Source organism: Artemia sp. Qi Xiang Cuo, chromosome 3 (genome assembly GCF_049724085.1).
Source record: "Artemia sp. Qi Xiang Cuo chromosome 3, ASM4972408v1, whole genome shotgun sequence".
In the NCBI taxonomy this organism is placed as follows: Eukaryota; Metazoa; Arthropoda; class Branchiopoda; order Anostraca; family Artemiidae; genus Artemia; species Artemia sp. Qi Xiang Cuo.
The window spans coordinates 54420876-54433350 of NC_142796.1; the positions used below are offsets into that span (position 1 = coordinate 54420876).

At 37.2% G+C, this 12475-nt stretch overlaps 1 protein-coding gene and 1 pseudogene across 1 annotated transcript in view; one reads left to right on the plus strand and one right to left on the minus strand.

The window, feature by feature from the left end:
• LOC148954287 (uncharacterized) overlaps positions 1 to 9486 on the plus strand; it is a 35518-nt pseudogene extending 26032 nt beyond the window's left edge.
• Positions 9487 to 10809: 1323 nt separating this feature from the next.
• LOC148954288 (fructose-2,6-bisphosphatase TIGAR-like) overlaps positions 10810 to 12475 on the minus strand; it is a 32212-nt gene continuing 30546 nt past the window's right edge. Inside the window, exon 4 of the mRNA XM_089087007.1 lies at positions 10810 to 11216. Within this exon, the coding sequence (XP_088943133.1) occupies positions 10929 to 11216 (288 nt within the window). The 3' untranslated portion in view covers positions 10810 to 10928. The remainder of the gene's footprint in view (positions 11217 to 12475) is intronic.

The following is a 12475-nucleotide window of genomic DNA, read 5'->3' on the forward strand; positions in this document are numbered from 1 at the left end:
CGACAAGGTTACAATTTATTTTTTACTTCTGATCAAGGCACATCGTGTAGAAAGGGTTGTCATTAAAACTTCGAAAGCCACTCGATTGGAAATTGAAAGTTCTAGTGCCCTTTCTAATAATCATAAGCGATTGGGGGGCGAACAGACCCCCCCCCCCCCTAAGCCCGTCATTTCCCCAAACTTACCCAATCAAAATTTTGAGATTGCCATTTTGTTCAGCATATTTGAAAGGTCCAGTAATTATGTTTTTGTGGATGAACCCCCCCCCCACCCCAAAAGCTTTCAGGGCAAGGGCTACGAGTTATACTTGTTCCCCATTATTAACATATAAGAGTTTTCTATGGAAGAGTTGGTTTTATAAACTTTGGAGGGGGCTCACTGGATTGAAAATCAGAAGTTTTAGTGCTATTTTTAAGAGTCAGAAGTGGTCAGAGGCAAACCAGCCAGCCCCTTCCACCCACATCTTCTTTTCCCGAGGTGCATCCAACAGAAGTTTTCAGATAGTCATTTTGTTAAAAATGGTCGAAAGAACATATAAAAATGCCCTCAGCATTGACACAACCCCTAAGAGTCCTGGGACAAAGGTTTTAATTTATGCCCCTGGGGCATATAAGGTTTCATTGAATGGTTAGTCGTATAAACTTCAGATGGGGCTCATTTGATTGAAGTTTAGTGCCCTTTATAAGAGTCAAAAGTGATTTGAGCGCAACCCTCCTCCCGCGCCAATCATTTCCGGAAACCAGCATCCAATCAAAATTTGTAGACATCTATTTTATTCAGCATTGTTAAAAAGTCCAGTAAGTATGGCTTTGGGGATGTCCCCCCCCCCCCCCTGATTGATGGGCAACTCAGCTTACCTAGCGCTCTGCAACGTCAATTGACTCTTGGATTTTACCTTATGATATGCGCAAGAATTACTCTTATTGGCAAAAGGCTACCAAAAGAAGTGAAAATGCTGCCCCTCATGCCGGACCATACCTGTCAAGGTGAACTCTCGTAGGAAGATGAGCCTTAAGCTCCCACAAGAAGTTTTTTACTGTTTACATGTTTTTATGACTTTTGTGCTTTCTCACTAGTTCATTCTGTATGGATATACTAAATGAATCTTTTTCGTTTTCATTATATTCGATATTAACTGACCGCTTTGAAAGAGGTTTACAAGTCGCAAAAAAAAACTAGTTTCTGAGATTTCAAGATGGACATATTACGGACATATTATAGACAAAATATGGACGTAATTTGGCTGAAAAGGACACATTTTCAGATGCTAAAGGGACATATTCATTGACCAAAAAGTTGGCAACCCTGCTCTGACTAGGGTTCAGTCAAAAACTAGCCGTCAGCTCGTCAGTTTATCTTTTATGTTGTTGTGAATCCTTAATCAAACAAAGAGTAAAAAAACGACCATAAATTTTACATTTTTTCGCGGTGATAATCCGGAGGAAAAATAAAGAAACTTCAATGCGAGAAACTGGCAATAATGTCAGTGCTCAAAGTGTCGGGTTACTGGACAGGATTTTCCCTACCTGTGACAACCTTTTAGAAACAAGCAGAACAATAAATGACCCAGGTCAACATGAAAGAGCTGTCTGCCTTCCCGAACTGGTTGCATGTTCCATTAGCAGTTGAGAATCCCTCTCAGGTATCTCTACGACGCGTCCCGACAAACCAGCTCAACATATTCTTGAGATATCTGGCTTCCTCTTCTAACGGAAGGAAATTCAGTGCGCAATACTTTAAGACTTACGAATGGATTGAATACTTATAAAACTTGGATTCTGTGTTTCGTTTGGCTTGCTGCCATTTATCTAATGAGGCTCCAAGAACTGGGAAAACTGCTGGAAAATGGCTTCCATCGAGACAGAATTTTGTAAGCGGAAAGACGGTTCTGGTCCATTGAAGCAACGTAATGGTAGTAAAAGACATAGGAATTGCGTGTCAATATGGGTGAGATTTAAGATAATTAGTACTGATACTTCGAGATGTGTAGCGAATGGCTTAAGTCAGTCCAAATCTCAAGACGTTCAAGAAAATAGAGATAATACGAAGTACATTTTTGCTCTATTTGCTATCTTGGCCGCCAGGGTCCTCCTTTGAGGGTCAAGACAAATCAGAAACATCTGCAAACCGGGATAATTTCGTTGAACTGATAGAGTAAATATCTAAAGGTGACGAAAAGCTGATGGCCAAGTTACAGTGCCGATTTGGTCACTATTGCAGTCATCAGTACCAAAACGACGCAGTTACACTGATAGGAAATGGCTTGCGGCAATTATTTGCCGCTATTTCAGAAGTAAAATCAGCTAATTACGACGCTATTCTTGATGACGAGACAAAAGATGCTTCTAAAAAAGAAAAATTAGCGATCCTACCCAGGTATATGTCAAATGGAAAAGTAGTGGAGCGACTAATCGGCTGTTATCACATACAAATAGTAAGACGCCGAAAGCTTATCCACTTCGATTTGTGAAACTAAAGAAATTTATTTGTATATTTGATAAATCCAACGAAGTTCAAGCTAAGGGATAAAGTACCTCATGCAGTTTTTTCTACTGTCACGCCCACAGATTACCCTTGGCTTTGACTGATTGCCTGAAAAACATCAGTGAAACTTCGGAATGTTTCGGACTGTCCAGACTCACTGATTTTATGCATGCCAATCTAATTCCAAGGTAAAGGCCAGATTTGATGGAAATGTTGCTGTGGCAGCCAGAGTCTCTGATAATTCTGACGGTGAGGCAGCGTGTGAAGCAAAACGATTACTGGAAAAAAATCAATTCGGCCGACTTTTGTCTCGACTTTGGAAAAAGTGTTAGTCATTGTACATTGCTTGTCAGAACAAATTCAAACAGAAAGTTGGCTGATTTATAACGCACTTGCACTGATTTCTGGGACATACGAGACACTCCAAATGCTGAGAAACGATAACAAATAAAAACTTCAGCAAAAACATAACCAAACTCCTTGCTTTACACGATATCCAGGAAAGACTCAGTAATCTAATGATCCTGGCAGTTGAAAAAGAGGAGACACTGGATTTGGATAGATGAGTTGACGATTTTGCCAAACAGCAAAGTCGCCGATAACCCCTGTTTTAAGTATGTTTGTTCTATCTTTTTCTGTTGTTCGTATCTTCATTAAAAAATGGAAAGAAAATTCCCCCCTATATTTTCGTGAACTGGCGCCACTAAAATGCCACCAACTTGATATCTTTTTTTGGCCTTCCTCTAGGCATATTTTATGCTAATGAAAAATATTGACTGAATACAATACCTTTCATCCAATGTATAACGTCACTGCAATTATATCTTGCATCTTTTTGACTCTGAAAATGAATTTGACTGTGACGTTATTCATATGAAAAGGTTTTTTTTTCAAAATTGAGGCTTTAAAGTGTAGTCAGCTGAAGGATGCACGTCTTGCCCATGACCCTCCCCCCCCCCCCCGAAATATTGTCATAACCCACTGGTGGGGCATGCGCCCCCATCACGGCCCTAGACAGTCGGTCAAAAAAGACAATCTTTGGCAGTCTGCCATCTTTCATCCACAGAAGGTGCCCAAGCCATCTCAACCTTTCTCTCATTTTAGCCCTAGAAAGCGAAATTGAACCACATTTTTCGTACAGCCTACGTTTTGAGATACGGTCAGTCAGTTGAGTACTTTAAACAATCCGTAGGCAATTTGTCTGAAAAACATCTAGCAAATCTTCCTCCGTTTTTGGGCCGCCCGTGCTTCACAACCATACTTGACCAATGTCATCACTGTAGCTTCCACTATTCTTTTTTCTTCTTCTTCTATTTCAGCAGGCAGGCTTTTCAGTCAAGACTATTCAGCCCTTTTCATTTTGTTTCATTCTGTGTGCTGATCAGAGCTACAGACTTGGTTGCCTCTTATTTAATGGATATTCTCAGATTTCTTTCAGTAGATCTATTGACTCTAGGAGTTGAAATACAAGAAGATAGATATTGACTTCTGTGTGCAGGCATAGTCAGCTAGACTCTTGGCTGATAGTGAGATTGTGAGGTGTTTGAAGTACTTTAACAGTTTGCAATGCAGGGTGTACTGTGCAGACGACAGCATATTACATTCAAATAGGCAATGGTCAATTGTTTCATTATTAATATTACAATACCTAAAAAGAGGAGAAGAGGGAACTGAGCCACTTGAATTAGGGAACTGATAAGAGAAAGCCATAAAATTTAGCCCATTTGAGCCAGAACGAATTCTATGATAAATTTTAGAAAAATCCCTGTTGGGAAAGGGAGATAGAATGGGATTATTCTAATTAAACATGACCTCTGATAGTCTCCAGCGGTAAATATGTCTGATGGGGATTGGTCTCCCACTTGGCTGGTCAGTTTTTATAGCATTTTTTGCTATTTCATCTGCCTGATGGTTGCCGCTTATACCTGAGTGGCTTGGAACATCCTGAAGGTAAGTTCTTATGCCATTTTTACCTAGATTAAATAAAAAAAACAAATTTTTTAAACTGAAAGCAAGGAGCAACATGAAAACTTAAAACGAACAAAGATTATCCTGGATATATCAGGGACTGCCCCCTCCGCAACCCAATACGTTTTACGCGAAAGTTTTTTTTTGTTTTAAAAAACAGTTGTGAGACATAGTCAAACTTTAGCGTAAAGAGAGAGGTGTTAAGGAGGGGACAGCCCCTTTCATATACGGAATTATTTCTGTTCGTTTTAAGTTTTAATATCGCTCCCTACTTTCAGTTTAAAAAACTTGTTTTTTTTATTTAATTTCTGATCATTTTTTAGTTAATGCAGCTTTTATTTGTATAAAAATTTTACTTTTCTTTTGCTAAATGGATGTCTTTACAAATTAACTTACGTAACTAACTTCTATATTCGTATATTTTTCTTCTGGCAAAAAATACAAAGTTGCAGATTTTTGCAGATATGAGCTTGAAACCTATGTAATAGGGTTTTCTGATACGCTGAATCTGACGGTGTGATTTTCATTAAAATTCTTTCACTTGTAGGGGATGTTTCCCCCTCTTTAAAAAATCGAGTAAATTTTCTCAGGCTCGTAGCCTTTGATGAGTAATACTAAACTTAATAAAATTTATATATTTAGGATCAGCATTATAAACACATTCTTTTGATACATTTATTGACATCAAAATTTCGTTTTTAAAAGTTTCGATTACTATTGAGCCGTATCGCTTGTTTTTTTATTGTTTTTTTTTTATTACGTATGTGTTATTACGTATATGAAGGGGTTCTACCCTGAGTCAATACCACGCACTTTAAGTTAAAAATAAAAAAAAAAATTTGATTAAGAAACCCCAGAATAAAACACGCCGTTTAATTATAATAGATAGCTATTTTTAAAGCACTAAAAAAACTGTAGCGTAAAGAGCAAGGTACTGACTTGGGGGAGAACCCCCTCACATACGTTATAATTTCTGTTCGTTTTAAGTTCTAATATTCCTTCTTACATTTCAGTTGAAAAAACTTGTTTTTTTTAATTTAATTTCTGATCGTTTCTTAAATAATGCTTGGAATTCCGGCGCCCCCTTCATAGAAATGTCCCTTACCCCAAAGAAACATCCTCCACGGACCTCTTCTCCAGAGTAACCCCCTCCTCTAGCCCCCCCCTCCAGAAAAAATCCTTCCTGAAAATGGTTGTATACTTCCCAATATCCAATAAATAATGCTGGCAAGCCCGGCGCCCCCTTCATGGCAATTTCCCTTCCCCCATGAAAACTTCCTTCATGAACAGATCCTCCAACATAACCACTGACCCACCCTTCCCTCCCACAACCAGAAAAGAAACCTCCTGAAAACTTCTGTATACTTCCCAATAAACAATACTATATTTTAACATTGGGTAAAGTTCATAACTTTTAGCCCTCCCTCTTGGAACTTCGGGGGGATTAAGTCATCCTAACAGACATATTTATAATATTTTTGACCATGCTGAACAAAATGGCTATCTAAAAATTTTGATCGGGTGACTTTGGGAAAAAAATAAGCGTGGGAGGGGGCCTAGTTGCCCTCCATTTTTTTTTGTTACTTAAAAATGGAACTAGAAATTTTAATTTTCTTTCGAATGAGCCCTCCCACGATATTCTAGGACCACTGGGTCGATACGGTCACCCCTGGGAAAAAAAAACAAAACAAACAAACAAACAAAAAAACAAACAAATAAACACGCATCCGTGATCTTTCTTCTGCCAAAAAATGTAAAATTTCACATTTTTGTAGATAGGAGCTTGAAAACTCTAGAGTAGGGTTCTCTGATACGCTGAATATGACGGTGTGATTTTCATTAAGGTTATAAAACTTTTAGGGGGTATTTCCTCCTTTTTTCGAAAATCAGTGAAATTTTCTCCGGCGCGTAACTTTTGATGGGTAGGACTAAACTTGATGAAAGTTACATATTTGAAATCAGCATTGAAATCTGATTCTTTTGATATATCTATTGGTATCAATAACCCGTTTTCTAGAGTTTCGGTTACCATTGAGCCGGGTCGCTCCTTACTTACAGTTCGTTACCACGAACTGTTTGACTGAAGGTAAGTTATTATGCCATTTTTACCTAGATTATCAATAATGCTAAGACAATGATAAGTGTCTATATCCAACTTATACTGAGGAGCTGAAGACAGCAACTCCAGGCTTGACAACGAGTCAGAATAAACTACAATATTCTGTGAATTAGCAATCAAAGGTTGATTATTCACAAGATGTTCTAGTACCATGATTATAGCACTTAACTCTGCTGACGTTATAGAGACATTATGAAATAGTCTCTCACCCATTGCAATATTTAGGTGTGCGAGGAAAGCACACCTTGCCACCTTGTCATTCAATTTAGACCCATCAACAAAAATTTGGAAATAGTTTTTATATGTAATTGTATTAAAATCAGCAATTTTTTCTGGATGAAAGCAATGGGGGTGAGTTCTTTAGTCCACTTTGAGAACTCAGTATTTATTATGGAAATCGACCAACTCCATGGAGGGGATTGGGGGAAAGTAGGTGCAATAGACTTTGCTAGAATAGGGAACTTCTTCTGAGTATTAGCATACTCATCTACAATGCCTCTATACATGGCTGAATTTTTTAACCGATTATGCAGGGTGTGTGAGCTATTTGCTTCAATTTTAGTGAGATATTTTATCAAAAGAAAGCTTCGTCTTTCCTTTATTGTTGTTAATCCACTCTCTGTAAGCAGAAACTTGGTGCTTGAGGGTTCCCTAAGGTCAAATATGAGACGGATTATATCATTTTGTGTTGTTTCAATTTTTGCATCTGGGTCTTTGCACAGGCACCATAAACAATGAGCCCATAGTCAATATGGGGTCTTATATGTGACTTAAAACTGGAGTAAGGTTTTCTCCTTACAACCCCAGGGAGTGGAAAGAATTCTTTTTAAATTCTTGTTTTTCTATGACATTTTTTTATTGTGGTTGAAATGTGGAGATGGAAGTTAACTTTTTGGTCAAGTATGAGATCTAGGTAATTAATATGATTATCCTCTGGAATAGTTGTTCCATTTATAGTTAGTCTTGCACTAACATAGTTTCGCTTGTGGTGGAATTGGATTATTTTCAACTTAGTGGGTGCAATGGGTAAATCTGAATATTGGAAAAAATCTTCAAATTGGCAAAGCGAGTTTTGCAGCTTAGAATGTGCAATCTCAAAGGTGTTGCCAGTTGACCATAGTACCAGATCATCAGAATATTGTCGACTGGTGTGGGGGAGGTTCATGTCCCAGAGATAGAGGACAAAGAGGAGGCAGCTAAGGACTGCACCCTGTGCAAGACCTTTGGTTATTGTTTTTTTGGGTGAGGAAGCTGAACTTGCACATACAACGATACTTCGATTTTCTATGAAAGATTTTATAAAAGATACTAGCTTGGGGGTATTCCATGGTTTACAAGTTTATTTAAAAGGATCTGGTGGTTCACATTGTCATATGCCCCTTCAAAATCTAGGAAAGCTGGAACTAGGACATAATTTTTTTAGAGTGTTATTTATTGTATTTGTTCTAATCCTGGCTCCCAGGCTTATCTTCCCATTATTCCAAACTTTTTCTACTGTGAGAAAACATCCTGGGTCTTGGCTATTCTACTTTTAACATCTTCACTGCATCCACCTCTTTTCAGGTTCTATTTTCATTTTTAGCTGCTGGCAACTAAAACAAATTATCTGACCTATAATTTTATGAGATATTAATATTATTTTTAATGAGATATTAGACTCCGAGTCATAAAAATCTGGTGAGCTATTTTTTTCCTCCAATGGTATATATTTATTTGGTATATATTTATTACAATAATTTATTTGGTAAATGTTTAGAAAACTGGTACGAAAGATGAAACGCTATTTACTGAATTAAAAAGATCTTTCGATGCAAAACTATATCCTTGACTAATATGATTTAGTACAAAGTTCCCTGAAGGTTTCAACTTAATACACTTAAGTAATATTCATGTACGTATTATACGATGGTTATTTTATTTGATTGGCAATCTCACATCCTCACTGAGTCCACCATCGTTTCTAGTAATCTCCCTCGACATTCCCAGAAAATGTCCTCTTAAGACCTCTAGCTTTTCCTGATATAGCCTACTGTAGACGTACCCATATGCCAACTTGCATAAACAAAGTATATCTTTATTTACTTCAGCATCTCGTTCAACATTCTCTGAACATTTTAATTTAATTCCCTTAGACGTCTTGCATATTCGCCATTTTGACAGCTTGGATGCACATAGTGTCTTTTGATTTAATTCAAAGTTCCCTGAAGGTTTTAACTTAATATTCTTATCCGCTCCTGAGTATTGCAAATCGGCTAATTTTAGTGCCATTTCTTTTTCCTAAAATGCTCTTAAAGATAATATTCATGGACGTATTGTATGATGACTTTTATTTAATGAGTAATGTCCAGATATATAATATCACCAAACCTTAAAATACTGCTCTATTAATAGTTACTACAGTACAGTGGCTACAAGAAGACTCTCCTCCTGAGAATGATGATTGAAGTTCGAGTCACTTTGTAGTAATGAATGTGATTCTAGGTATCTTATGTGCTCTGACGACAGATTTCGTCGTCAAAATAACAAGTTCCATCATTATTACAAGTTCTAACCTTAACAGATGAAGGAACAAATCATGTCAAATTGGCTCCCACTTCTTTTCTTCTTGTTCTTTTCAATTTGTTTTAATCTTATCCTCAAGTCTGGTAAGGTTCCTTCAACTTTTAGTGTTGGGGGGGGGGGGTAACTCCAATCCCAAAATCTGTAAAAGAGATCTCTGATCTTGTGATTATTATAGACCGATAACGAAGGATTCTATAATTGGTAAGCTTTTTGAATTGAGTATAAAGGGTCTTTTTGAACATTTGGATGTTGGTCTTAATCAACTGGACTTCAAAAAAGGAATGGGCTGTGACCATGCCCATGAAACATTTGATGGCTCCCCGCTTTATACACTTTTAATTCATACAAAATGAGCTTTTGACAATATTTCAAAAGCTTCCGCTCTTTCAGCTCTAATTAGAGGTGGGATTCCCCTTTCTGTGGTTAGAGTTCTTAGATCCTGGTATCGAGATCTTAGAACAAAAATTGCTGTTTCTGATTCTTTTTCTAATCCATTTTGCATTGGTTGCGGAGTTAGACAAGGCGGAGTCTTATCCCCTTATATTTTTAATGTATGTTTGGCGGAGTGTCTTCGTTCACTATCTACAACCTTTATCTCTTGGAGGCGGGGTGTGTTTTTTATTGCATATGCTGATTATATTATTTGAGTTGTTCTAAAGCTAGTTTAGTTGAAAATTTTAAAACTCTTTCCAGTAAGCTTAAAGGTGAGGTCTTTCTATCAGTGTTAAAAAATGTCAATATTTTCCCATCATTAACAATAACTGAGCAGAATTAATTTGCAACAGGAGTACTTCATTTCCGGTTTCTGATACTGTTCTTTATCTGGGGTTACCTTATTGTGCTTCAGCTCGAAATTCGAAGTCAATTCTATTTTTCAATATTCAAGTAAAAATTAGAAAGGCATTAGGCTCAATGATACGGCTTCCTGGTATCTTTCATCGAGATATTTTAGGTTCTCTTTTAAATGCAGTTGCCCTCCCCCATGTTCTCTATTCTGCCCTTCTTTTTCGAGATTTTAAAATCTGCGATTTGTCTTCAATTCGCGTTTGCTATTTTAAATATTGTAAATTGTTTCCAATTTGTTTTAGTTACACTCAATTAGTTTTGAGATATAAAATTAAAAGGCTGTTAGAATTAGCTAGGGTTAAGAGGGGTAAGATTTATCATAAGTCTGAAATATTCGCTTTATGGACAGTCTTTTCTCTTTTTAACAGAACTTAAATAGTGTTTGATATTTTGTTGTTGTGTTTTTCTCACGTCTTTTATTCAGTTATGTTATTAAGCCTGTTTTACATCAATGCTTTGTTTCGTTTGTTGAAGTATTTCATTTTTCTATAGCAATTTCATTTATGTATTTTATATATTTTTTTAGGGAAATAAATGAATAAAAAATAATAAATAAAAATGCAAGTATCCACAGAAACAGATCGATTTTCTTTAGTATACCTTTGCCTTTATGGCACTATATGGCTAATTTTTATTTTCATCTGGTCATTTTCACTTGACTTGGGAAAATCAGCTCCCACTCCCCCCTCCCCACCCAAGAATTTTGATGATATTACGCCACTGACCACAGCTCTTGCATATAGATCCTTGCACAAGCATTTATCAACTACTGGCTGATTTATCCTTTCGTAGATCTGCACAAAAAAACTAAGAGTTAGTAAACTTTGGAATCGTTTTTCTCAATTCTAATTAAATTCTAGTAAAAACAAAAATTAATCAAAGCAAAAATTTCACTTCTAAACCGGAATTCACTGGACAGCTTACACAAAAATAGCTATGAGGCAGTAAATCAAATTCCCAGAGACTTGATGACTGGCTGGTCTGGATCTAGGTGACTGATATCGTGCCATTTCAATAACTCGGTTTGAATCTTCCCACTTCCACATCGTTTAACTAGTAGAGATGTAACACCGGTATTTGGAGAGACGTGAGTAGCGCACTGCCCTTTTGTACCCTTTAGGGCACATCCATGATTTGATATAAGATGGATGCACAGTTCACGCATCCATCCGCCGTGAGTAAACAGAGCTACTTGCTCTGGCTCAGCTGGGTCATTGAACACTAGGTCACATAAATCCTAAAAAGAATTGTTAGAAAGTTATTGCCAACAGATAGTGAATTGTCACAGGGATTATCTAGGGATTGTTTTAGGCACTCGTTACAGCGACCATGTATCAAACAAAAAACTAAACAAAAAATGTGGTTTAATCAAACTTCAAAGACTATAAGTAAGGAAAAGATGAGACGTTCAGGGTACATTTTACATATGAAGAATGACAAGTTGTCAAAATCATACTTATTGGCCGTCCATCTGGAGGCGAACCAAAAGCAGAATGTCGTCCAATGGAGTAGGAAGAGGTCATAGGAAAGGTTTTTAAATATCAGAACTTAATAGGACGTAGTAAAGATTAAAACTTTGAACGGATCGGGGCGTGTGAGCAGGAGGGCCAATTTAAGGGAGGCTGGCATAAGGATTGCCCTATAGACTTAAAAAAAACACTTTTTTTGTATTTTTTTATTATAAAAAATCGAAAAAAACTACCCACCCCCCCTGGATTTTTAAAATTCTTGTTTTGTATTGTCACTAAAAAAAAATATCTTTCATGGGCGACGGCAGGGGGGGGGGGTCATGGCCCCCTTCCCTTTGTTTTAATTTTCTTAATCTTTGTTTTAATTTTTCAATTTGAACAAACTACTTTGATAATGCGATACTTTTTATAAACAATTGAGTCTAAAAGCATTAAATATTTTTGGTGTTTGATAACCAAGTTCAAAACTGTCGATAATCGTCGATATTGTTAAAAATATCCGTCCAACGCATCGGCATTGCTCAGCAGAACTTAATATTGGGAGTTTATATCTTAGTTTTTATAAGTAGGCTATTGTTTTGTGTAATATTTTTAATTAATTACTTTTTCCATTTTTATATACTTTTACTTTAATTGACATACTTTTTTCATTGCCTTTAGAAAAATGTTTTTCTCTAGAATTAGACTTAGGTCTTTCCATGCCGGCTGGCGCATAATGCGACAACGATGCCTTTCCATGGCGATCGCTCTTGTGCTTTTGACCAAAGTTCTTCGAGCAACGATCTCAAAAGCGCAGCATCCTTCCCAGTGTTGTCTTCTGTCGCCCACGCCTTCTGATGCCAGAAGGAACCCAACGCCACACATCGTGGGGTAGGCGGCCCTCACCGATCCGCACCATGTGACCCCAATATTGCCATCGGTTAGTCACAATTCTATCGATCAAGAGCGGCTGCTTTGTCGTTTCACGCATAGGACGTTACTATTGAAAAGCCGGAGCTTGAGCTGTAGGGAGTAAGCTGGATTCCTC